Source organism: Apiotrichum porosum (assembly GCF_003942205.1).
Source record: "Apiotrichum porosum strain DSM 27194 chromosome Unknown scaffold_5, whole genome shotgun sequence".
Classification (NCBI taxonomy): domain Eukaryota; kingdom Fungi; phylum Basidiomycota; class Tremellomycetes; order Trichosporonales; family Trichosporonaceae; genus Apiotrichum; species Apiotrichum porosum.
This window is the reverse complement of record NW_021167112.1, coordinates 270,640-296,146: the sequence shown is the minus strand read 5'-3', so window position 1 is coordinate 296,146 and position 25,507 is coordinate 270,640. Positions and strand designations below refer to the sequence as shown.

The 25,507-nt window shown below is 58.8% G+C and overlaps 8 protein-coding genes across 8 annotated transcripts; 5 read left to right on the top strand and 3 right to left on the bottom strand.

Annotated features, from left to right (window-relative positions):
* Positions 1-2,124: 2,124 nt before the first annotated feature.
* Positions 2,125-3,719, top strand: EHS24_007406 (uncharacterized protein; the record flags this gene model as incomplete). The annotated part of the gene is made up of 4 exons (XM_028622776.1): positions 2,125-2,471; positions 2,530-2,984; positions 3,041-3,140; positions 3,182-3,719. The coding sequence occupies 4 exons, from the start codon at positions 2,125-2,127 to the stop codon at positions 3,717-3,719; spliced, it is 1,440 nt and encodes a 479-aa protein (XP_028476669.1).
* A 1,580-nt stretch (positions 3,720-5,299) lies between these two features.
* Positions 5,300-7,560, top strand: EHS24_007405 (uncharacterized protein; the record flags this gene model as incomplete). Its single annotated transcript, XM_028622775.1, has 4 exons — positions 5,300-5,438; positions 5,500-5,670; positions 5,767-5,809; positions 5,850-7,560. 4 exons carry the CDS (start codon positions 5,300-5,302, stop codon positions 7,558-7,560), a joined length of 2,064 nt encoding a protein of 687 aa, XP_028476668.1.
* Positions 7,561-8,167: 607 nt separating this feature from the next.
* On the bottom strand, positions 8,168-8,564 carry EHS24_007404 (uncharacterized protein; the record flags this gene model as incomplete). Its single annotated transcript, XM_028622774.1, has 4 exons — positions 8,168-8,225; positions 8,264-8,340; positions 8,395-8,478; positions 8,526-8,564. 4 exons carry the CDS (start codon positions 8,562-8,564, stop codon positions 8,168-8,170), a joined length of 258 nt encoding a protein of 85 aa, XP_028476667.1.
* A 457-nt stretch (positions 8,565-9,021) lies between these two features.
* EHS24_007403 (uncharacterized protein) lies at positions 9,022-11,216 on the bottom strand (the record flags this gene model as incomplete). The annotated part of the gene is made up of 11 exons (XM_028622773.1): positions 9,022-9,095; positions 9,149-9,349; positions 9,401-9,530; positions 9,575-9,723; positions 9,772-10,120; positions 10,213-10,275; positions 10,317-10,342; positions 10,391-10,546; positions 10,597-10,612; positions 10,689-10,982; positions 11,040-11,216. 11 exons carry the CDS (start codon positions 11,214-11,216, stop codon positions 9,022-9,024), a joined length of 1,635 nt encoding a protein of 544 aa, XP_028476666.1.
* A 793-nt stretch (positions 11,217-12,009) lies between these two features.
* On the top strand, positions 12,010-12,329 carry EHS24_007402 (uncharacterized protein; the record flags this gene model as incomplete). The annotated part of the gene is made up of 2 exons (XM_028622772.1): positions 12,010-12,286; positions 12,322-12,329. 2 exons carry the CDS (start codon positions 12,010-12,012, stop codon positions 12,327-12,329), a joined length of 285 nt encoding a protein of 94 aa, XP_028476665.1.
* A 211-nt stretch (positions 12,330-12,540) lies between these two features.
* EHS24_007401 (uncharacterized protein) lies at positions 12,541-14,375 on the top strand (the record flags this gene model as incomplete). Its single annotated transcript, XM_028622771.1, has 2 exons — positions 12,541-14,114; positions 14,156-14,375. 2 exons carry the CDS (start codon positions 12,541-12,543, stop codon positions 14,373-14,375), a joined length of 1,794 nt encoding a protein of 597 aa, XP_028476664.1.
* Positions 14,376-15,163: 788 nt separating this feature from the next.
* On the bottom strand, positions 15,164-18,219 carry EHS24_007400 (uncharacterized protein; the record flags this gene model as incomplete). The annotated part of the gene is made up of 11 exons (XM_028622770.1): positions 15,164-15,366; positions 15,545-15,635; positions 15,683-16,679; positions 16,720-16,872; positions 16,912-17,161; positions 17,204-17,298; positions 17,339-17,436; positions 17,476-17,537; positions 17,584-17,701; positions 17,743-17,810; positions 17,862-18,219. 11 exons carry the CDS (start codon positions 18,217-18,219, stop codon positions 15,164-15,166), a joined length of 2,493 nt encoding a protein of 830 aa, XP_028476663.1.
* Positions 18,220-22,238: 4,019 nt separating this feature from the next.
* On the top strand, positions 22,239-23,711 carry EHS24_007399 (uncharacterized protein; the record flags this gene model as incomplete). Its single annotated transcript, XM_028622769.1, has 4 exons — positions 22,239-22,285; positions 22,350-22,631; positions 22,694-22,974; positions 23,029-23,711. 4 exons carry the CDS (start codon positions 22,239-22,241, stop codon positions 23,709-23,711), a joined length of 1,293 nt encoding a protein of 430 aa, XP_028476662.1.
* Positions 23,712-25,507: the final 1,796 nt, after the last annotated feature.

Here is a 25,507-nt window from a genome sequence, read left to right as displayed (position 1 = left end):
GCTACGTGAACCACCCGCGCCCACTCTTTTCTCTTGAACACTTTTTTGAGCCGCAGCAAAAGCTATGTACTAGTATCCGATGCAGGTTACGAATAGAGCCCGACCCCCGCGTGTGTGTGTCTGTCTGTGGAGCAGGTGCAAAAAGAAGTGAGATTTTGACCCAACATGACCCATTGTTGCGTTGTCTCGGAGGAGCCACGCGGGCCGCCATGTCAGTTGTCCTCGGGAACCGTTGATTCCACGTTTGCACCGCCGGCTCAAATCCCTCAGAACACTGACACGCACACCCCCGTCCGTCCCGTCCACGTCTGAGCGTCCACTGCGGTCCGAATCGCGCAGCGCCACGACCGACACGACCGACGCCAGCGCACGGCCCCAGCGAGGGGTGTGTGACTGTAGGGTGCACACTTTCCGCATGTGCTTCCCACTCAGCCGAGCACAAAAAAAAAACACGACGAACGCTGTCCCTCTCTCTCTCTGGATCTCTGTGTTCTGTGTTCTGTTTTCTGTTTTCGTTGGTTGTTGGTGTTGTCGGCGGCGGCCCGCCCCGCAGGAACTGAACAAACTCCTAGAACCCACCCTAGACACACACTTGTGACAACGCTTGCCGCAACGCGAAACACGTACAGACAGCCACACACCCGAGCCGTCGTCCGCCCCGCCGAAACGGGTCTCTCGGGTGTCGGGCGGGGTGGACGCGGCGCGCGGCGCGCGGCGAGGGACACAGTCGTCCGGCGAGAGGGCGGGATGATGGCTGATATGTGGTGTTCCTGGCTGGACGCTCGGCTGTGAGTCGAGTCTTGACTCTTGACTCTTGACACTGACGGTGTGGGATTGGCACGAACATGAAGAGTGGCGCTGCCGAACAAGCGCGCGCCACAACTGGGATCTGGGAATACTCTACTACTAACTGCACAACTCGGGGATACGTTCCACGTCGCCGGGGGCCACGTTTGCTTGCTGAGCAGCACCACGGCCTGGTTGGAGGTAACGGGCCAACGGGACGGCCACAGAGGATAGGAACGACGCGGTCGGTAAGGTGTTGAACCTATTGGCACAGGAGCAGGACAGGCACAGGCACGTCAAGAACGTATCGTCGGGGTGCTGTTCGTTTCGTCGTATTCAAATGTCAAGTGACAGGCTGCTGGAGGTCTGGGGGGAGTGTGGTGGGCTGCGTGTCGACCCGGCCCAGCTGGGACCAAACACCGTCCCGCGTTGCGCGAACGCGAGACACGAAACGGCCTTGTTGGCTGGATGTCAGAGCACAAACGTCAGCACTACCGCAGTTACAACGCCCGTTGCAAGTGGTAGCTCAATGGCTTGGCGGTCGCCCACAGGGCTGGTCGAGACGCTGCATAAGCTTCAGACCGGAGTTCCCCAGCTGCCACGAGACACCATCCCCGGCGCATCACTACTGTCCGGTGTTGTGCCGATGGTTCGAGCTCAGCCATCCGTTCCGGGCTAAGAGTAGAGTTTCGGCGTCCCTCGCCCGTAGTACTCCTCGCATATCCCATCCTCACGCTTGGGAGATCCAACCCGCTGGCTCTGTCGTGCGGTGGCGAACACGCTAAGCGGAATGAGGAATGACACTGAAGGTTTGAGTTCGGGTGCGTCAGGAGCTGATGGACTCTGGTTGTCGTCTGGACCTCTATCGTCCCGGCTCTTCCGAGATCCGTGAGAGGCTCCACAGGCCAGGTGACGAGAATGTGCTCCAACAGAACGTGTGGTGTGCCAGTGTGGTCTTCTTGCGGCGACGATAACCTGCGGATTGGACAATGAAGACATGGACACCCGTACATTTGTATGAGTGTTGTTATCACTTGCCGCATTGTGCGTCATCGAGTCATCGAGTCCCGGCTATAACCGATGTGATCTGCGGGATCCATCTCGTCGTCCCGTGTAACTGTTGTCGCTCTCTCTTTCACTCATTATCTCTGCCACTCTTGAGCACCTCTACCAAAGCACAGCTTGGCAGGCCATTGTGCAAACCCCAATCTTTCTTCCCCCCACGCCAGCACCGAGCGCATGCTACACATCCTCCTTGCCATCCGACCCAACCTCCATCGCTCCCTCCATCCGGCCCCTACACACGACGACGGCCACGACCACGACCACCAACACGACATGGCGACCCTCCCACCGCCACTCTCCAACCTCTCCCTATGGCAGCGCACCGTGCGGTCGCACCCGCTGCTATCGTCCAACGCGACCACCCCGCTGCCCGAGTCGGCCGACACGATCGTCGTCGGCGGCGGGCTGATGGGCGCACTGATAGCCCACCACCTCCTCGAGAGGCATCCGCACCACAAGGTCGTGCTACTCGAAGCGCGCGAACTCGCCTCGGGGGCCAGTGGACGTAACGCAGGGCACTGTAGGCCCGATGCCGCGCGGGGGTTTACGACCTTTGCCAAGCTGCATGGCGGCGAGCAGGCGCGCAAGATCATCGAGAGCGAGGCGGAGGTGCTCAAGCTGTATGTGTGGAGGTGGAGGCAACGCGCATTGAACGGGGTTGCTGACGTGTGGCTGCAGCATGGACGACCTGGTCAAGACCAACGGCATCGAGTGTGAATGGACCCGGCGGATGACTTATGATGCCTGCCTCTCGCCCAAGTTTACAGAGTACACCGAAGCAGCCATTGCCGGGCTGCAGTTTGCGGGCGGCACGCCCGACCTGATCCGCCTCGACGACAAGGAAGCGCGCAAGGCGACGGGGACCAATGCCGAAACAGCGTTTGCGTGGGACGCAGCGACGGTCAACCCGGCCCAGTTGACGCTCGGGGTCCACACCGTCAACGGGCTGACGGGGCGGTACGAGCCATTTGCGTGGACGCCGGTCGTGGACTGCGAGCCGCTCGAAGGTGGCGGGGGATGGGTGGTGGTCACGGAACGGGGGTCGGTGAGGTGCAACAAGGTCGTATGGGCGACCAATGGGTATACGGCCGCAGTGGTGCCCGAGTTCAAGGGCCTTGTAGTGCCCCAGCGCGGTAGGTCGTGGTGTTGCCTGGAGTGACGCGATTCACCTGCTGACAGCTACACCCAGCACAGGCGCACAAGCTCTCTAGGCCCCCCGCAGGTAGCACCTTCACACCTCTCCAGGGCAGCTACTCGTTACGCAAGAGTATGGAGGAGTTCTACTCTGTGTAAGCTGGGCATCTCCCCACCTCTAAGCTGACAATCGCAGCGCTCCCCGTCCAGACGGCACCATCGTGCTCGGCGCCTCGCGAGCCCTCATCCCCCTGAACGAATACCACAACCGCGCCAACGATGCCGGCTTCCACGCCGGCTTGGCCGCCAACGCTCTCACGGCATTTGCGGAGATCTACCCCGAGGCAGGATATCGCCCCCCATCGCTCCGCGCGCTCGAGGCCGACGCGCACCGCGCGGCAAGACTCAAGCCCACCGACCCACTCGCTGCGCTAGACGCTCCCTGGCCCGCGGCAGCGGACGTGCAGGGCGAAGACCGCGGTGTCGGGTTCGAGTACGCGTGGACCGGGATCATCGCCGCCACGCCCGACCTGGTCCCGTTTGTCGGCGAGCTGCCGGGCAAGCCCGGACAGTATGCTGCGGTGGGATTCAACGGGCATGGAATGGCGCGCATTGCGCTCTGCGCGCCGACGTTGGTTGGATACATGGACAGCGGGGAGTGGGAGGGGATCATGCCCGAGTGCTTTAGGATCACCCAGGAGAGGATGGCAAGGCTGCGCTCAGCCGAGGTGTGAGGGAATAGATGGTGGGATGAGCGAAAGGCCAGTAGGAGTACGCCTTAGTTTCACATCACCAGTCCACTGTCCGCAACATCACGCACATAGCACGTAAAGCACATGCTTATGAGACATGTACTGGTCGTGTGACAACCCCGTTTTGTCGCATAGGCAAAAGGGCCAGCAGAATTGACCACACTATTGTTCGACTTTGATTGCCGGTTTGCTGTCTGCTGCTCAATCCTGAGAACACTGTGCATCTGCAATGTCACTCCACTCGACAGACCCAAGCCATGGTTGCATGCACTTCATTGATCATTCCCCGCTTTTACCGCTGCTTCTGCGTACGCCAAGTTGTGGAAGGATGCGTTGTAGCGAGCGCACAGACGTGTGGATGCCAAATGGTCGTAGGAGGTCAACAAGTTGTTGGTTTGTGGCATCCTTGTTGCGCTTGAGCAGTCGGCGCAGAGTGGCAATGTTGGCGTCACTAAACGTGCTGGGTCTTCCTCTAGGTTTGGGAGGAGTCGCGCATGCCGGGTCTTGGGAGTGTAGGCGTCTTAGTTAGTAGATGTACTGGGTAGAGCAGCCATAGGCCTTTGCAGTGGCCAGAACGCCATGGATGGCCGCCTCCGTGACCATGCAACCATGTTGGTATGCACTGAACCGGCTTTTACCCATGGCTGTGGATGTGTACAATGCATATCCAACAAAAATCAGTCAGGGAGGTGTAGGAAGGAGCCTTCGAGCCTGCGTGCGAGCGCACGCAGCCGCATCGGCGGGCCCATATTGCAACCACTTTTTGGCCAGGCAAGTTAGGTCTGCTGATGTGACGTGAACTCGTTACTTTTGGCAGGCCGGTAGGACGACGTCCGTACAAGACTACCATGTGACGTACAGCCATTCAACTGCCAAAAGGGAGAGGGTTGCGTTGGGCGTCGTCGTCCGCTCGCGTCTGGGAATGATAACTACAGCTCTGTGATCCGTGATCTACCGACGATCAAGCTCCATGGTGTGCAAATATCGCTCTGGCAAATACTCCGCCACAGTCACCTCTGCCGTCGTCTGCGCCGCTCTCACAGCGAGAACATGTGTGATATGACCCCAAGTCACATCGCATATGACTGCCGAACCTCTGCTGTACCGTACCGTGAAAGAACAGCCGCTGTCAATAGACGGCTCGACGGCCGTGGCATTTCGATACCACGTGTAGCTCAGCACACCATAGATCACTACAGAGCCCTCGCGGAGCTTCACCCCGGGTCTCAGCGGGTGAGTGGGAGCACCGAGGAGCCCTCCCTTATCCCTGGCCCTGCTCGGCGTGTCGGTGGTGCACCACCACAGGGCGGTACCAGGATATCTGCAAGGCCGACGTCGGTACATCTCGGCGTCTCGGTGTTCCCCACAGCCAACCCACTCGGCCGTTCCTGGACTCGGCCCGGGTGTTATCCGGCCAAGTCCATCATCCGCTCAACCGTCCGCCCACCCATTCCCCACAGCGTGTGTCGGCCCGCCTCCACTTGGCACGCTCGGCCACTTTGCTGCTGCTGTTAGCATGCAGCAGGTGTGTCTGGAGTATATGAGTCACTCACACAACGACCATGACTGCACCACCACCACCACCACCACCACCTGAACAGCAAGACAAGATGCGTCAAGCCGACAACTCTGGCATCGTCACCGGATCCAAGCCCGCGACTGTGAGCAAGCAGTATCCGCAGTCGACGTTCAACGAGACCAGTGAGTGCTGCAGAGCGCCGGGCTCTACCTCATCCACCTCATGGCTCACACTTGCTTGCAGAGGTCGACCGCGATTCCTTCTACGGGGCTATCCGCACCATCTTCGCCGACAGCGTCCTCAAGACCCAGCTCGAGCAGCTCCGCAAGCAGGGCAGCTACGAGGCGTTCAAGCTCCAATGGCACCCTTCCTACGACGTGAGGCCCCTCCAGGGTGCCAAGGCTCGTAACGATGGTGAGTGTCGCCTTGCGGTATGGGAGGCGGTATGGGAGACGACGCGCCATTCCGCTCCGGCTTGACCTTGTCCGATCTCGTGATTCTGACAGCCAGGTATCCCCCCGTCCTTGTTCTGGGAGTCGGACGTCGGCAAGTGGTGAGTTCACATTTTGCCTGACCTTGAACTGAACCCCCAGGGTCGAGGCCGCATGTTACTTCCTCATGTCTGGCGAGGCGAGCTCGCACAAGGCCGAGTTTGACGCCGCCATCACCGAGCTGGTCAACATGATCGAGAGCGCTCAGCAGCCCGACGGCTACCTCAACATCTACTTTACCGTTGTCGACCCGGCCGGCCGCCTCAAGAACTTGCGCGACATGCACGAAATGTACAACGCAGGCCACCTTCTCGAGGCTGCTTTGGCGCACTACCAGTACACCGGCTCGCGCCAGTTCCTCGACGTCATGATCCGCAACGTCGAGTTCTTCATGAAGGAAGTGGGTCCTAACGAGGGCCAGATCCACGGATACCCCGGTCACCCCGAGCTCGAGCTGGCCTTGTTCCGCCTGTACGCCGTGACCCGCGACCAGCGTCACCTCGAGTATGTGCGGTACCTGCTCAACGAGCGTGGTGTCTCGCGCCCCGAGTACGACAACTTCTACCACCACGAGGCAAAGCTGCGCGACGACATCCTCAACAACAAGGTCGAGTACCAGCAGGCGCACAAGCCGATTGTGGACCAGGAGAACATCCTCGGCCACAGTGTGCGCGCGTTCTACCTCCTCGTCGCTGCTGCCGACGCTGGTGGCCAGCTCCAGGTGGCTGCGCGTCGACTCTTCGACCAGGCCGTTAGGGGCAAGATGTATGTCACCGGCGGCTTCGGGTCCGAGCCAAGCTTTGAGGGCTTCCACGAGTACGAGCACGTTCTGCCCCAGTCCACGGCCGAGGGAGGTTGCTACGCCGAGACCTGTGCCAGTATCGCCGCCATGATGACCGCCGAGCGCTTCCTCGCCGACAAGCTCGATGGCAGCGTGCGCGACACGCTCGAGCTCGCGTTCCTCAACGCTGCGCTGGGAGGCGCGTCGCTCGATGCCAAGGCATTCTCGTATGCCAACAAGATGGCCACATGCTGTGACGAGACTGCGTTCCGCAAGGAGTGGTTCGAGGTGTGCTGCTGCCCGCCCAACCTCTCCCGCACCCTCGGTCTGTTGGGAGGATACACCTGGTCTGCCAACGTGGATGCCGACAACAAGAGCATTTCGCTCAACGTCCTCCTCCTCCTGTCTGCCACCCGCACCATCCCCCTCGGCGACGGCGTCACTGCCACAGTGACGATGAAGTCGGGCATGCCGTTCCAGGGCCACACCACGTTCGAGTTTGCCGCGCCAGAGGGTTGGTCATGGGACCTGCACCTCCCATCGCCAGGCTACGCGACCGACGTCACCGTGTCTGTCCCCACCACCGCCGACAACGGCTTCCTCGCCGCCACCCTCCCGGCCACCGCCTCCGTCTCGCTCGACTTCAACCTCCCCGTCCGCATCCTCGCCTCCAACCCGGCCGCACATGACCTCCTCACCGTCACCCGCGGTCCGATCGTGTACGTTGCCGAGAGCGTCGACAATGTGGCCCTCGACGAGCGCTTCCCGCACTTTGAGGGTGTGGGCCTCACCACCACGGCGACGTTTACCGAGAGCGAGGAGACCCTCGAGGGCGTCACTGTCACATTGCTCACCAGCGCAAGCGGTGACTTTAAGCACCTGGACCGGTGGGACCTGAACCAGGGCTACACGGTCGCCAAGCCAGCGACGTGGTCGCCAGTCGAGGACAAGGTCACCCTCGTTCCGTGGTTTGCGCGCGCGAACCGTGGTGGCGCCGGTCGTCTCCGTACCAGCTTTGCGCGTGCAGCATGAAAAGGCGAGAGTCAGAGATGATTGTAGAGAGTTGTGAGAAGTTTGTGGTCGTAGACATGCATCCCAGTTGGCCTTGATGGCTAGAGCGCCGGTAACCCGCCAGTGGCGGGCGTAACCCCAGCTTTCTGTTTCAAACCAACATTCCACATCACAACTTGAGGCATCTAAGCTCTCGGGAGTGCAGGCCAAGTACCCAACTGGAGCAAACTCACAGATCACAGAGGATGTGTCAATGGTCAATGAACCGGTGCCGCCCCGAGGCCAGAGACCGGAGGCGATTCTTTGGATCTGTGGCAAATTGAGCCCAATGTATGTCGACCTAATATTAAACTCTTTTAACCACCGATGTAGTTCGGAACTGGTCGCTGGATCGCTGGTGGAGTTATGGTGACGACGGAGATTGTTTCTGGGCTTGAGCGGTTGCACAGACTGTCGAGGAGAGGTGGATGGCATACGGGGAAGAGAGTGGGCCTGTCACTGAGTCAAAACCGGGATACGTAAACGGACAGGGATAAAGACAGAGGACGAGGGAGAGTGTGGCAGGGCTGTGTGTGAAGACGATGCATCCAAGGTGGCCCCACGACTGTCCTTGCTTGTGACAGCCTCGTCACATGCAGCGGTACGGTTGCCAGCCAGGCAAAATCTGGCGGATGGTGGCAAGACACCTGTACTGTCAGTTGGCGAGGGACGCCAAAACACTCACTCAGGAACCTTGTACTTGTACTTGTTATTGAGCATGTGCTTTTGGTAATGCAAGGAGAAGGCAAGATATTTCAGGTCCTGCGAGTAAGCGCGCCTGCGATGGATGAGTCCTCGAGTCCCTGGCCCACTAACGTGGAAGTCTTCCAAGGACATTGGCTGGCCAGCAGCTTCAATCTTGTCCAGGTGTTCGAGATGGTCACGCAGGAGAGAGCATAGCTACAAGGTCAGCTTCGGGGACAGTGTATGAGAGAGAGAGACTGTACCTCATTGTAGACTTCCTGGTGAGTCTTGATGTAACGCATGGTTTGTTGAAGGAAGTGAGCATTCCAAAACACGTTGAAGAAAAGTTGCTCGTACACGTCGACACGGCTTGTGCGTGTGTGTGGTGCATGTTGTGTGTTTAGCACTCACGTGCTCGCCGATCAGCAAGCTGCGAGGCCGCGAATCTGTGGACGGGCTGGACACGGACGGGCGTATCCTCCCCCCAACCCCTCCGTTTGTGGCAAAGTCATAAAACAAGATCAAATCGACTTAAAAAGCTCTGGGTGTCAGTTTGTTCGCCCCCAGCTAACCACCCGCCCCAGGTCAACCAAACGAGTTAGTTCATCGAGCGCCAGGAACGTGCATATTACCCACATGTACAAGTGGCGAGCCTCTCGAAAACAGCACACAGTAACATCACAAGTAACTTCCCCCGAATTTCGCACTTCTCCTTTAAACCCTTGTCCTCCAGGAGACAACGCCACCCTCCAGCACTCCCTAAGCGAACTCTGCGTGCTCCTCGATGTCCTTCTTCTCGTGGATCACAGCGTCGTTGTTAAGAGCGGAGAATTCTGAATGGTCAGTGGTTTTGCACGTTTGCTGAAGGGCTGGTCCCAATACTCACGGTCAACCTTGGTGTACTTGAACTTGCGCGCGGGCACATGGTTCTCGAAGAGAAGATCAATCTCGCCAAAAGTCCTGTCCTTGGTCTCGGGCAGACGGAACCAGCACCAGGTGAGACAGAGGAGGTTGGTGCCAGCGTAGAAGAAACCAGCCTTGGCGCCCCAGTTCCACGAGGTGGCGGAAAGCATGCGCGGGGTGATGGCTGCCTGTTAGTGCGTGCGTCCGCCGCCGCTTATCGCCGTCAAAGACTCACTGTTGCTGATAATTCCCACCACGTTGTACGCGATACGACCGATGACGATGGTCTTGTACCTGAGGCGGCCACTGGGAGTCTCGGCGACGATGGGGTAGCAGACGGGGCCAACACCACACATGTTCCACAGCTGTATTCAAGTTAGAAAGGTGCCATAGAGCTGAAGCAACTCACGGTCTGGATGATCATCAAGACACCAATGGCGATTGAAACGCCGTTCGATGGGTTGCTGATACAGCCAAGTCCGCCGATAACGAACAGACACATAAGCATGCCTGCCAGACCGGCCATGTAGATGGTCGCGCGACCCAGGCGGGCCATCACTTTGAAGGTAAGCTTGAGTATGAGATGGGGGCTGCTGTCTAACTCACGGAACCAAGAGACAACACCGCCGACGAGGTAGCACACTGAAAGCGAGATGTTGATGTCGAACGCCTGGACCTCGCTGAAGCCAGCTGCTTCAAGGAAGACGACAGAGTAGCCGAGAATGGCGTTACCAGACAGAATCTGGGCGGACCAGATCACAATATTTATCTCGGTGCGCCTCCAGTTGGTGCCCTTGAAGCACTCGAGGAAAGAGGCTCCGCCAGTCTCGGCGCGCTCGACATTGGTAGTGTGGACCATGTACGCGAGCTTGCCCTGGAAATCGTCCTCCGACTCTTCCTTGGATCCGAGACGACGGATCGATTTCAGAGCATCGTCCAGCTTGCCACGCCTCACCTGTACCCGTGTCAGCGTGCTCTCACAGCCCATGGGATGCTGGAACGGTTGCCGCCTCCTCTTCCACTCTCGTCCTCTTCCTAGTCACTTACCTGGTTCCATGGCGACTCGGGAGCAAAGTACACGCCAAGGAAGAGGGGAATGGGCCAGACCCACTGCACGTTGTTAGTAAAACGAGGCAGGATGGCCAGCTTACCTGGATGGCGAAGGGAAGACGCCAGGCTGTTTTTTCCGTCAGCTTTTGGCTCCAGACATGAACAACAGACGTACCCCAGTCGCTCTGGATGTTTGCAACGCCACGAATCACAGCACTTGAGACCGTAATACCGAGTCCCCAGCACATGCACACATATGCGGTGACGTAGGGCCTAACGACAGTGGGGACGACTTCCGAAGCGTACGCAGTGGTGAGTGTCTGGAATGTACCTAGAGAGCCGTCAGCTAACCGGAGTCGGCAACATGCCAATGAAACGTACCCCATGCGATGCCGCACTTTTGATCCGTCAGCCAACTAGCTTGCACGATGACAATGAGGCCCGCCAATGATGCTGGCGAACGGCCGACTCACAAGAACTTCTCCAGCAGCCAACATGGGGAGCGAGGTAGCGAAGAACGGGACAAAAATCGCGCATGACATCCAGACCAGGAAAAACATCATGGTGTGACGGTTTCCGAAGCGGTCCTGGGTGTAGGCGTTCGCGCAGAGACCAAGAATCTGACCGACGACACTCGAGTTTGAAAGACCCGACTGCCACTTGGCACTGATTTTCTTGTCTGCGCCCTCGCCCACGTCGCCGAAGCGCTGCGAGAACTGGCTCTGGCCAAAGAACGAATTGATGACGACGACATCGTATCCGTCCATCTGCGGACCGAGTCAGCGGAGAGTTGCTTGAGCTGTGCTGGGTCAACTGGCACGCACCACAAGAGCGAGCGACAGGAACAACGACCACGCAATGGCCTTGGGATACTTCCTGAGAGCTTGCTTGATCGTGAGCTTGCGGTCGGCCTCGTCGGCCTGCTGTGCGCGGCGGATGAGGTCGACGTCCTCATGGAGCTCGTCCGCGGAGAAGTGAGTCGTGACGACTTCCTCCTTCATGGTGGACAAATGCGGGGGGATCGGCGGTGGTGGTGCGGGGGTGGCGAGATCTGCGATGGCAACAGGCCCGTGGTTTGCGTTGGGTGTTCCTCAGATGGGAGGGAGGTGTGGGATGATGGACCTGAACGTGTCGGATTGTGCTGTTATATCTATCAGGATATCATCGGTGTCTTGGAGTCGCCTGTCCGGAAGTCAGCCAAGTCGTCGGCGGCACGGGCGGATGTCGGCGGACACAGGCACTGGGGCTGAGTCTCAAAGTGGATCCAGACAACCGCGTTTGTCGTTTAGTGATTGTGGAGTTCCAGTGTCTGCACTGCGCGTTACCTCGATTTCCGGGCTGGTGGTGGGGGGGGTGGGGCCGGGGTAGCATTCGGCCCCCCGCCAGTGCCCCGCGTCTCAGCAAGCCCGGCAAAACTGGAGCCACAGCAGCCCCACACCCCACTTGGAATGTTCGGAGGCATCATATGCGTCCGAAGCACGGCCGAGGCGTCCACAGCAAGTGCACACGGACACAGGTGCCCAGCCCAGGTGCCCAGGGACTGGCAGAGAAGCGCCGCGCGACAGCCGCACCGCGGTACCGAGGCGCCGAGGACCATAGCGCCGAGTGGGCGAGGTGGGTGGGCTGACGAGTCGGGCCGAGCTTTCGTGTCCGGTCCGGACGGGTCCGATAGCGGACGTTAGGCACTCACTCCATCTCTGGTCGTCCAGTGGCCAGTGGCCAGTGGGGCTCTCTGTCATGCACCTCACGTTCAGACCGTGCACTTGTTGCGTCTCAAGTCTCCTCGTAGGCCCCATGTCGACCCCAGTGGGGCTCCTGCCTCCTCGGCCCCTCGGCATTTCCATCTTCAACTCTCTTCCATTCCAAGACGCGACCAATACCGTCTTCTCCACCTCGGCGCTGTCCTTTACCGGCCTCGACGGCTTCACCTCGGACTCATTGTCGATGTCACTGCCAGGAAACATGTCGGCGCTGGGAGAGTCGTCTCGCCGGTCAAGCTCCCCGCCCATGGTGCGCCCAGTGCAGCGAGCGTGCGACCAGTGTCATACTCGTAAAGTCAAGGTGCGCGACGGTTCTGCAACGTAACAGGGGAGTTGCTGATGGGAGCAGTGTGATGGTGGCAAGCCGTGCGGACGATGCTCCAAAGGTCGGATTGGGTGTACGTTTGACAACCCTGTGTTACCCAAGGGACCTCCGCCGAAGCGGCTACGAGGCGTGGGGGGTGGCGATGGACGGGAGCGGCGACGTGTCAAGTTCTACGAGAGGGACGGACGAACGACGACGACGGGCGAGTCGATGACGCCGGCCAGGGTACCCAGTCCACCAATGGCGTCAGCGACAGCGACAACGGCAGCAAGCTCGTCCTCGGACGGAGCGTCGTGTACATCGCCAAACCGCACAGTTTCTGAAGTGGTGGCATCCTCAAGCCTCCTCGAGTTGTGGCCGGCAGCGACGCCAGAGTCCGTGGCCAGCTCCAGCGGAAGCTCGGCAGTCGTCAATGACGAAGCGGACGAGCCCGACATGGAGACGGTCGCAGAGAACAACCAGTTCTCACTGCCAGACTGGCTTGTATCCGCACCAGACCCCCTGTCACGAAGCCTCGCTGTTGTCCGATCACGAGGCGGGTCGACTACACCAACTGGACCGAGTTTCGATATGCTACCAGCAGGAAGCTTTGGCGGGTTCCCACCTACGCCCAGAGGCGGGATGGGCGGTACACCCAACTTTGGGATGAGCAACAGCAGCAGTCCCATGTTTGGCGGCGGGTTTGGTGGTCTTGGCGGCCTGGGTGGTCTCGGTGGTCTCGGCGGCCTCGGCGGACTTGGTGTCCTCAACATTCCGGGCCTCACACCGTCGCCCATGCTCGACATGCCCTTCACACCTCCCGCCGAAGCGAGCCCGATCCTCTCGCTCACGCTCGAAACGTTCATCAAGCCGCAACTCGATGTCTTCTACCAACGCATCTACTCCATGATGCCAGTCTTCAACGCGGCGTGGATGCACGCCAAGCTGGCCGACCGACGGTCGTTGGGAGACAAGTCGTTTGCAGCCCTCGTGCTGGGCATGGTCGCTCTGTCCCTCGTGCACCCGCTCAACGCCGACGAGATGCTGCAAAAGGACGCCAGGGCTCGGCAAGCTACGACTCTACTGGACGAGGTGTGCCGGCTGCGGAGCGGCTGGAACTATGGATGCAAGACTAGCGTCGAGTCGGTCCTCACCAGCTATCTCATGTTCGCCACGCTGTTTGAGCTGGGACACACGGACGGATCACAGTTCCGCCTCCTGGAGAGCATCATCATGGGTCAGTCGATGCGACTGGGCGACCTCAGCACGTACGAGGGGCTTGACGCGGACGACGCCAAGCGCAGGATGAGGATGTACTGGATCCTCGCAATCACAGAGCGAGCGTATGCGCTGCAGCGATCTGGCACCATCATCTTCACAGGTCCAATCGCAACCTCTCCTGACCGTGGTGAGGGCAGTTCCCTCCACCACCTCGCCCAAGTCTTCACCGTCATCGACTCGGACATCATTGCGTGCTGGAATGGACGCTGTGACCGATCAACGTGTAAAACGCTCACGGCGTCACGCGCCGTGTCAATCTTGCGACGGTTGAAGGGGTCAGCGGCGGAAGTCTTTGGCGACGAGGACGGCCTCATGGGTCTCACAGACTGTCAAAAGGCCGACTTGCTCATTACGTGGCAGTGGATCCGGAATCGAATCTGGCGACTGGCTGCCGCCCACGGGCTCTGCAACACCGACATACGAGACGGTGGCGACCAGCCGTACGAGCTCGGAGTGGGATACGTCGTGGACGTCGCAGCCACCACGGTCGCCATCTGTCGACGTCTTTCGATGGATGCCATGGACAAGCATGGCCAGGGATTCGTCGAGAAACTGTGAGACACCATTTCTCCCTGCAGACAGCTGACTGTTCCAGGGTCGACATTGCAAGCATCATCACGGAACTGCTGGGCAACAGTAGCGCCATGCAGTCGGGCGTCCTGGCAGTCGTGCACTCGGGAAAGTGGGGGGACGTGCTCCAGTCTCTCGGCACCTTTGTCACGCGCCACCGTGCTGGAGGTCCGTTTGCTGTACCGCTCGCACAAGCTATGAGCCTCGTGAGCAACATTCGGCTTTTGAGTGGAACCGAAGAGTAGGCTGTACGATACTGTGTATGTATTTGGTTTGGTTGCATCAAAAGTAGCAAGGAGGCGAAAAAGGACAACAAAATGGGTCACTAGTTCGGCGCGCCACAGTGGCCTGTATGGTTCCGAGCAACTGCCGCGGCACAAGTGGTAACCGGCGCCGCGCCGAGCTACGGATGTTCTGAATGTTCTGGCTATCGGACGAGATCTGGATAGTGCAAACAAGGTCGCTGGATCGCTGGTATGGCGGTAGATATCCGGTCGCATAGACGCACCCGTGTACCCGGGTTGTGCCATCTCCATCTGCCTTCTACGTTGTTTTAATTTGCGAGATTCCGCCATCCAGAGCCCCTCCTGTCCCGGAAATGCACCGTCCTCAACCCGACTTGACGTCGAGGTCGCCCTAACCGACCGTGTTTGGCCCGCGAGACAGCCAACGCTGCACTGGCTGTTGATATGTTGCGCGCGCAACATGACATCGGCGGCCGCGGTCCGCGGCGCCGCGGCGGCAATTCTCCGCACATCAACCACTTCAACTGACCGTCTGAAATCTTCCGCATGACCTCCCACCATCCCGGGGAACTGTGTGGGCTGTCGCCTTGAGAGCTGCATCACGATATTCACGGGATCCAACTATAAGATTATGGAGATGTGGGTTTACAAAAAGTGTTCTCGGTAACGAATCGTGTGGGGTGCTATTGACAACATGCGTGCTCTGGTGGCCGTGTCCTTGTCCGTGTTTCGGAGGAGGGGTGAGGGTGATGGAGGAGGGGAGGCTAGTTGCAGCTACTTTTACGGTCTCACTGGCGATCATAGTACTGCTCCAAGGCCAGGTGGCTCGGCCGCTGGCTGGGCGGGGTGTACTGCTGAGGTGCGGGAGAGTGGGGGTTGTAGTAGCCGGCGGCCTGCGGGTTGGGGTGGTGCAGATCAGCCGTGGCCATGGTATCGAGCGACGGCCTATTCTGCCCCGCCATGGCAAACGCGTTTGGGGTGTTGTAACCATCTGCGAGGGTAGTGGTCAGTCGGTGAGTTTTTGCAAGAAATCGAGAGAGAAACACAAGCGAGGGAAGGTGGGTTGGCATCGCACATTTCGCGCCATTGTCCTTGATATTACAGTCCTTTAGACTACTGTCCTTGTTTGTGTATTCTCTGTCGTCGTGTTTGTTCGTAGATCTACTCACCCATCCACTGGTCGCTGGTGTTGCCCTGCATGTACGCGCCCTTGGTGACGGTATCGGGCTTGGACTTTTTGCGCCTAAGGCAGAAGAGGAACTGGAGAGAGTTAGCGTCAGGCATCCAATGACTGCTTTGCAACTCACAATGGCAGCAAGAACACCGATGGCACCGAGGCCACAACCCACACCGACGCCAATCTTGGCAGCGGTGGAAAGACCAGTCGATGCAACAGCGGCGGCCTCGGCAGTGGCAGATTCGGTGTTGGCCGATGACGTCGCAGAGGACGTGGCGCTTGCCGAAGTCGAGGTCGAGCTGACGACGGGAGCCACATACCAGTGCTGAGACTTGATAATGTCACAGCCCTTCTCGGCAACGCCATACGTCGAGGCCATGGTGTGTGCCGAGACGTGGATGGGGATGATGGACGAGTCAAGGACGCGCAGGTTGCTGGTACCGTACACGACGAGGTTGGTGTCGACCACACCGCCGAGCTCTTGGGGAAGCATGGACGCCGTGCCGATTGGGTGGTACTCTGTACCGCACGCCGTCTTGAAGTAAGTGGTAAGCGCGTCGCCGGTAACGGAGGCGCCGGGAAGAGACTCGTTTGTCATGATCGTGTTCATGGGAGCCGTGTTGGTCATGGTGCGGACCCAAGCGGTCGCGTCCTGCATCATCTGAACGTCGGCGTCAATGTCAAAGTATCCAGGGTCGAGGATGGGCATGACGAAGGGGTCGTTCGAGTTGATGTACGTCTGTCCACGGGAGAAGGGGTGCTGGAGGGCGACCTGGACGCCGAGCGATGTGGCCGATTTTCCCCACAGGTGCAGAATAATTTCAAACTGGCCCAGGCTCTGGCTGAGCCAGGCGGTCTGAAGGTCGAGCTGCTTCTTAAGACCAGCCTGGACGGTCGACGGCAAGGTGTACTTGGAAGCCAGGGTGGTGACCATGGCAGTGGTGTCGAGACCGCTGACGAAGGATGTTGCGCCCGCAGAGCCACCCAGAATGTCCGAGCCAGAGAGGTAGCCGACAGCCTCGTTGATGTACGTCCACACGCCAGTCTTGGAGGCCTCCCACTCGGCGAGTGCCTCGGCCTGGAGGGTGTCGTTGGTGGCAAGGTTGTACCATGAATCGATACCATCCCTTACCCGTCAGCGTTGAAACTCGTTGGTAAACGACTTACACAGTGTCAAAGTACATGGTGTACGAGACATGGTCCTGGTAGTTGTAGCCAACTGGAAGATCCAGGACAGTGTCAATGCCGACGCCGGTGAGGACCGAGGTGGGGCCAATACCCGAAAGCTGGAGCAGCTTGGAGGTGCCAATAGTTCCGGCTCTGCTCCGTCAGCACTGCAATGTTGCTCATTAAACGCACGTGAGAATGACCTCCTTGTTCGCGTTAACCGTGTAAGTGGTGTCGGAGGCAGAGGCGGCAAACTGAACACCTGACGCGATAATGTTGCCCGAGGCATCCTTGGTGCCGTTGAACAGGACCTTGGTGACCTGCTGGCCGGTGAGGACGACGAGGTTGGGACGAGCGCTATTGGGCTCGATGTACGCCGTCTTCGAGTCCGAGCGTGAGCCGATAGGAGCATTGAGAGTCGAGGGGGTAATTGTAACACCGTCTGCAAGTGTCAGTGTGCTACAGTCTCTTGGAGGCAACTCACGAGTGCTGCCAGCAGCAAGGTCCAGTGCGGCAAAGCCCATGTTGACCCAGGTAGGTACCCAGTTGGCGACGACGGGGTAGATGAAGGATGACCAGCTGAGTGGGTTAGCCGCGTAATTACGGTAAAGAAACGTACCCAATCTGAAGAGGACCGCCCGAGCCGTGTGCCGAAGTGTCGATGGGAATAGTAAAAGTGTCGATGTTTGATTGCGAAGGGACCGTGAGGTTCTCGGCCTGTAACGTTAGCTTGCGACGGAAGAGATCATAGCTCACCTTCATGATGTACTTGTTGACCTCGGCCCAGTCCCAAGTCTGGTTGCCGTTGGGGTTGAGTGCTTGTTCGTCAGCCTCACGTGGCTCTGTCTGGGGGGGTTCACTCACATCCCCAAGCATCATACTCGACGGAATCACCGCGGCACCAGAACATGCCGTTGACCGCACCAGAGCCACCGAGGCCACGGCCAAGGGGAATGTTCTTGGTCAACATGTTGCATCCAGTCTGTGCGGGTTATTAGCTTGTAAAACTCGAGGACCACCCACAAGGTTGGTCGTGGTGTAGTTCCAGCCATAGGGACTGTTGCTGGAGATACCGTGAAGGTAGGTGTATCCTAAGGCCCGCGTCAGACGCCGCTCTTTTCCGGCATTCAATCACCACGTACCTGGAATGGTCTGTTGAGTCTCGACATCCGAGCCGTCGCCACCGGCCTCAATGACGAGGACTGTGACGTTGCTCCATTCCGACAGACGTGCACCAGCGACGAGTCCCGCAAGACCGCCGCCGGCAATGACAAAGTCAAATGACTGGTTGGCCACATCCGCCACCGAGGCAGTGATGGCGCCCCGCCTGATGGCCTGCAGCTCGGGGTGGTTGGGGTTGAACGCTCCGTCGCGCCCCTTTGAGTGGTGGTATGGTTCGGAGCGGCGCTCGCGACTGCGAGAGCTAGACGTCGAGCCGGACGCCACCGCCGGTCCCATGACCGCTGCGGCAGCGAGGGCGAGAGTAAAGGTACTCCGCATGGGTGGTTATGTGGGGTATGTTATGTGTATCGCTGGACTTGGGAGCCCCAACGAAACGCCGAAATGAGAGTGAGGTGAGAGTAAAGTTGTTGAAGGAGAGAGAGAGAGGGAAAGACAGAGGGAACAAGACGTTATTAGTTGGTCAGTGGATAAACCCAACAGAACTCTTGGCTTCTGAGAGGCGTTCCGGTCTCTGGCATAGTCCACAACAAACGCGCACTCTGAAAACGCCACGCCTCCGTCGCGCGCGCGCGAGGATTTTACACATTCCCCCCCGTGGCGCGTCACACGGACATACACAATCCGCATTGCTGTGCCGTGCCATAGTGCGGACTGGCTCCGAGGACTTGGCGTGGGACACGACACGGCGAGGGAGTGGGCCAGAGGACAGAGGAAGGAGGGGGTGGGCAAAGAGAAACGGGGTGGGGAATGCGGCGGAAGAACGCAAAGCGGGGGTGAGGCTCGGGGCAGCCCGGAGCTAGGTGTTGATGGTTAGTAACCACTCTTGGGTGGCGTGCGATTGACACAGGGTTCGACCTCGGCCAGTGCAAGGCAGGTCTCGCGAGCGGGGGCTGTTATGGCGTCCAGGACTCTTTTCATGTCTGACAGGGTGTAGCGGAAAGACCAAAAGTCATAGCAACGTTGAGCGTCCCGTCTAGCGGATCGCGACAATGGAGGGCTGCTGGAATCTTGTGTGCGTGTTGAAGAGGCCAAGATGTCGGCAACGGCGGCAATGGTCACGACCAGATCTCGCCGTACGGTCCCCGTGCTCAGGTTGGGCCGGTGGTGACAGCTCTGTCAATAAAATGAACGAGTGGGTCCCACGACCAGACAGTACGCTCCGGGCCAAGCGGGCCCGGATGTGTTGCTCTGGTATTGTTTTGCGTATACTGAACTGCACAGCGAGGACTCGGCCCAGTGAATCAATCAGTGTAAGGACACAACATTGAGTACGGTTGTGGCCGTCAGTGAATCTGTCGGCTCGTTTGTGTTGGTGCACGAGCTTTTTCCTGGTTCATTACGGGTAACCCTGGTGTTGTGCTTGCAGTACACACCCCAACACTGCCGCACGCAAGTCACGCAGATGGATTTCTATTGTCCTGGTCGGCCCAGTGAGATCCGTCGGGTGGCGCCACGCCCGCGTGGCTCGTGCCATGTACGAGTCGTGCCCGGGTACACTCTCATTCAAGCCGCCGGCCAAGCCATACACTGTTGCGGCAGGGGACCAGGACCGGGGGTTCCAGAGCGGACGCGCGGAGGTGAGGCCAAGGTCGTGGCCAGCCATATGCAAGCTTGTGTGGACGTCGGCAGCCATGCACACTGGTTGGGAGACGGCCAATGCCACCGGAATCCGAGAACAATAAGAACCCACCTCGTAACTTTTGCTGAATCGGACCATCGTGTTTGCTTTTCCCCCGACACGTTCGGATACCTCATGGACAGCGGTGCGGGCTATGAATACACTGGCACATCACACATCACTATCGATGGCGGTGTACAGCCTCATGTGCGTTCTTTTGTCACAGCTAATGGCTGGTGGGAATGTGATTATAGCTCAGTCAATGGATGGGAGCGAGCGGTCAACAAGCGGCATCACAGACGGGCCTGAGTGTGTGTGAGTGCGCGTGCGTATGGAGGTGGTAGGCGCGTGGGTTCCAGGCGTGCGAGGTGGGTCCAGCAGTAAGTTTGTTGCTGCGGATGCGATGAGGGGAAATGTCAAAACAAGGAGGCAATCGTTATCCGAGTTCACCCTAACCTAGGTCTGGCGTCTCTGTTTCGTCTGCCCATCAGGGTCACTGACGAGAACACACTCACGGTGGGAGTACCTTCATGTGGAAGTCTGGTTTGGGCACCATGGTGTTTGTTGTTCGTGTCTCTGGAGGTCGGAGCAGGAGGGACGTGCTGGGCGGTGTGTCCAAGTGACCACAGTTTTTGCCTCCGCGACGCGGTTCATAACGGGCGTTAATGTCTAAACAATCACCAAGTCGCTGCGTGTGTCGTTAACACTGCTATAAGGGTTGCACTTTTCATAAATCTCCCCGGCTCCAGCCGGGGTTCGATTTCAATAGAGGGCAGAGCCTGTAGCGCCACTAGCCAGGCCAGAGTCATTAAACAAAAGACCGCCCGTGAGGAACTCGACTGCTAGGGTTCGACAAAAGCAAATGGGGGCTCAAGGGGGCACATTAGCTTTTGCTAATGCTTTTGCTAATCGAGCCCCCACCCACCATGATGCTAGACTTTTCTGTGGTGTCCCCTTTACAGTGCACATGGTCCCGCTCGCTTTCTGGACTGTTACAGGGTGATATTCACGCTTCGCGCCTTGGCCGCAGGTGTGTCAAAGAGGGCTACTGTACATGCCGAAAACGTCGGAAAACGTCGACGCATGAACGCACGACGTTGTGCCACTTGCAATCACCCACCCCCGTGAACCACGCGCCACATGGCCTATACAGCATGTCCACAAAGCCTGCATGTATGCATCTGACATTCGGTATACCATATGTTTTTCTGGTCTCCCTCAAACACCCGACTCCTCTCACCACCATTATTGGCCGCCTCGCGGCGTTAACGTATACCCATCGTGATACAACAATCGACTATGCATAATGTGCCATTCCCTGAGCCGCTGTCGTTATGGCTCGCAAGTCAGACTGTTTGCAGAGGGACGCCAAGGACATTCTCGATACACCATTACACCTATCATGGTCGAGTTGCAGACTCGTTATATGAAATGCTACCTCGACTCGTCCAATGGCTGCGTGGGCTGCCAAACTTGCGGTCAACACCGGCGCTCCACAGTTCCACAATCATTAAGCACCTTGATCCCCAGCTGAAATGTTCCTCGCCACGACCACTGCCACGCTCAACGACATCTCCCGCAGGAACCACACTCGCCCATGTATTCTTTAATAGCTTCTCAGCCTCCTGGACTTGACTTGATCAAGTGTGAGAACTGTACTTGCCGCCAACTATCGTCCACCGATTCTGACCCTCTGTTTGCAGAGGAATGTCGCGACCATTGCCTCCATGCAGCCGCAGCCGCTCTCCTCCCCGCCCCAGCACTTCAAGCGGTCCCCAATCGCCAGGAGACGACATGTGGTTCTACAGACATCAGCAACAAGCAGATTGCCGAGGAATACACGAACGTCATTAGCAAGGCGGTCGACTGGTTCACTGCCTCATCCCCAACCCAACCGTCCTCTTCGACGACGACGTCTACGCGCAGCTCACCGCCATCGGTGTTCGTTCCATCAGCTATGACGTTGTTCGTATGCCCTCTGGAGTTGTCTGCAACACTGCCACAGCGCCACCTCATATGCGATCTGTACAGCACAAGCGGAAGACGCACATGCGACTAAGTAGTCTTCCAATTTTGTGTCCCACAGAATAATTTTACGATCTCGATTACCTGCACCGACACGGGCTGTTGCGATGCCCCTCACGACGCGTCGTGACCAGTGATCGGTCATCAGCAATCTGTCTGAACGCACTCGGCGATGCTGCTGGCGATGCTTCTGGTGACACCGCCGGCGTTGCTGTTCGTGTGTCCGAATAGAGCGGTGTGTGAATGTGCAACGAAGACGCAATGTCGCCAGTGCATCCCCCGGATGTAGCCGCAAAATCGGCTAATTACCCCGCAGACGCGCGCCCAGGCGGTGGGCAGCAGAGATCAGATCCGATCTTTTGAGAATGCACTGCAGAGGCGATGTGCATGTCAAGCGACGTGGAAAGCGAGGAGGAGGGTAACAGTTGCATGCGTATGCAGTATGCATGAGAGGGAGAGAGAGAGACACTGTGTGGATGTGGATGTGGACGCATGCAGTGAAAGGACACACTTGGCGGACGGTTCAGCCTAGAGGACCCGGCGGACGGCGCACGTCATGCGGGGGAGATCGTTGCCGCGGTTCGTCTTGAGCACGCCATCCGCAACATGTATGCCACCGAACGCGTATAAGGACACAGACAATGATGCAGATGGCCATGTTGTTCTTCCTTCTCTCATACCTATAGCACACACGATGCCCGTCGACAGCAAGCACTTTGAAACCCTCCAGCTCCACGCCGGGTGCGTAGCGTACAGCAACCGCCTCAACAAACCGCGCCATGCCCCCCAGCTGACACTCTCCCAGACAGGAGCCTGACCCGGCCACCAACTCGCGCGCCGTCCCCATCTACGCGACCACGTCGTACACCTTCAACGACTCGGCGCACGGTGCCCGTCTCTTTGGCCTCAAGGAGTTTGGCAACATCTACAGCCGCATCGGCAACCCCACCGTCGACGTCTTTGAGAAGCGCATCGCCGCTCTCGAGGGCGGCGTGGCTGCTGTTGCCGCTGCGTCGGGACAGTCGGCACAGTTCATGACCTTTGCCGCACTCGCCCACGCTGGAGACAACATTGTCGCCACCACCAAGTGAGCAAGCTCCCCGTCGTCTGCAGCCAGTGGCGCGCGACACTGACACACCCATCCTTTAGCCTGTACGGCGGTACGTACAACCAGCTCAAGGTCCTACTCCCGCGCCTGGGCATCACCACCAAGTTTGTCGAGGGCGATGACCCTGCCGCCATTGCCGCGGCCATTGACGACAAGACCAAGGCCGTCTACATCGAGACCATCGGTAACCCCCGCTTCAACGTCCCGGACTTTGAGGCCATTGCGGCGGCAGCCCATTCCAAGGGCGTCCCGCTTGTTGTTGACAACACGTTTGGCGCCGGTGGCTACTTTGCCCGCCCCATTGACCATGGCGCGGACATTGGTGAGTAACATAACGGGGCGCTTGTGGTGGATTGCGCCTTGGCTAACCGTCCAGTCGTCGAGTCGGCCACCAAGTGGATTGGCGGCCACGGCACCACCATTGGCGGTGTTGTTGTGGACTCTGGCAAGTTTGACTGGGGCAAGAACGCTGCTCGTTTCCCCCAGATGGTCGAGCCCGCCGACGGCTACCACGGCCTCAAGTTCTGGGAGACGTTTGGGCCCATTACGTTTGCGATCCGCGTGCGTGTCGAGATTCTGCGTGACCTCGGCCCGGCCCTCAACCCGTTCGCCGCGCAGCAGCTCCTGCTCGGCCTCGAGACCCTCTCCCTCCGCTGCGAGCGCCACGCGTCGAACGCGCTCGCCATCGCCAAGTGGCTCGAGCAGAACCCCAACGTCGCCTGGGTCTCGTACCCTGGTCTCGAGAGCCACGCGAGCCACGCCCTCGCGACCAAGTACCTCCCGCGCGGCTACGGCGGTGTGCTGGCGTTTGGCGTCAAGGGCGACGCCGCGCTGGGATCCAAGGTCGTCGACGGCTTCAAGCTCATCTCCAACGTCGCCAACGTCGGCGACTCCAAGACCCTCGCGATCCACCCCTGGACCACGACCCACGAGCAGCTTTCGGACGAGGAGAAGGTCTCGTCGGGCGTCACCGCCGACCTGATCCGTCTCTCGGTCGGCACAGAGCACATTGACGACATTATCGCCGACTTTGAGCAGGCCTTTGCCGCCGCCAAGTAAAAAAGAGAGACAGCACAAGGGCGTAGACGGAGAGGCGCGAGCGTAACGAGCGTGAAGAAGAAAGTGCGTGTTGAAAGAGGTTGTTTATGTAGGTAAGGAGTTGTTATTCAGGGAACTTGAGCGCGTCCGCTTGGTTTTTGGATACCAGTAGTGAGATGCAGATGGTGATGACGACGGACAGAGATAAGATTGCAGTAGTGTGGAGGAGTGTGGCCGGTGCGAGATGGACTGTCGGGGTCCAGCAGCTGACACCTGCAAAACGTCATTGCGGAACACGTCCGTCTTGTCTCCCGCTGCTTGCCGCGGCGGTGTGACGTACTGCATGCACCCCCCTGACTCGCAGTAGCAGTCCTCGTCCTCGACACAGCCCGCTGGCGTGTTTGGACCAGGATGCAGACTGACGTGGGCAGCGTCAGGGATGGACGAGGGGGTTTGACTTTGACCACCTTTTGATGCGCAGCTTTTTTCGGAATCGCCAGTGGCCTGTGGCCTGTGATCCTGTGACCCTCTGGCCTCTGCAGAGCATGGAATCGAGTCAGAGATCAGACACGCCGCAGCCGACTCGTTCGCATGTTCCGGGCTGCTGCCATGCACTGATCACTGACGCGAACGGCCGTACGCCGACAAGAGCCGCGCCGACATGGGCAACGTTGTTCTGGATGGCAACTCCGTCTCGCTTGGAGCTGCCAAAACTGCCAAAGAGCCAACGAGTTTCTCCGTCGTCCGTCAAACCAGGTCGGCCAGGTCCCTTGTGACTGTACACTGTACCTGCTTGCCTGTCTGCCATCCTCTGCCGTCGAGTCTCGTTGCGTATAGAGCGGGCAAACTCGTCGTCTGCCCCCCCGCGGGGCCCGTAAGAGAATGCGTAAACTCAGGCAAAAGGTACAGGGTTTTTAAGGACAGCGACGCAGTGAGACGAGGTAACAATTTTCATGTCCTTTGCCTGGCTCGTTGCTCGACATGTTCCGGGCCTGGCTCGCCCCAACTAAGCGCTCTGACCACTTGGGGATGGGTGGGCAGTGGCTGTTGGACAGCAACGATCGCAGGTGACTGTAGCAGTAGTGTACAGCCAGACGTGTAGCTGTGGCTGTGGACAATGCAGTGGCGATGTGTAGCTCCAGCCCATCCGGTTTGCCTGCGCACCAAGGATCCAAAAGGATCCAACTGGCCACAGGATCTCATCCCATCTCGGCCGGATGTCCAAACCTGATATCGTGGCTGCGTGGCACGCGTGGATTGCCGGCGACCTTGGTCAAAAAAGGGATCTCACACAGGGCAGGTTTTTTTTTGTGTTACTCAAATCCTCAAACGCGGACCAAAGGCAACCGTAAAACTGCCGTCGTTGCCCTTGCCAGCATACGCGGCAAGCACAGGGGTGTTGGGGAGCGCAACCGACGGAGCATGGGCCAAAGAAGCGCAGCCGAGGTGCACGCTGTGGGCCGGCCAAAGACACGGTCGACACGGGTCGACACGGGTGTCCGGAATTGCGGGGATGCCGAGTCGGGTCCTGACCACAACCTGAGCCAGCACCATGGACCTACCTAAAGACACGAGAGCGAGTTTGGTCGCAGCTTTGAGCCCCACTTTTTCCTCGCACTCTTTCTCCATCGCCCAGAGACCCCACGCGACACCCGCTTGCCCAAACCCACCCAACCACCTCCTTGGCCGCACCGGAACAAGACCATACTTCTCCGGTCCACACAAGATCAGTCCGCAGGACACCACCCGACAACAACAAACAACAGGAGCTAGAAGCTAGCAGCTAGCCAGCAGCAGCAGCAGCCCGGGATCCGGAT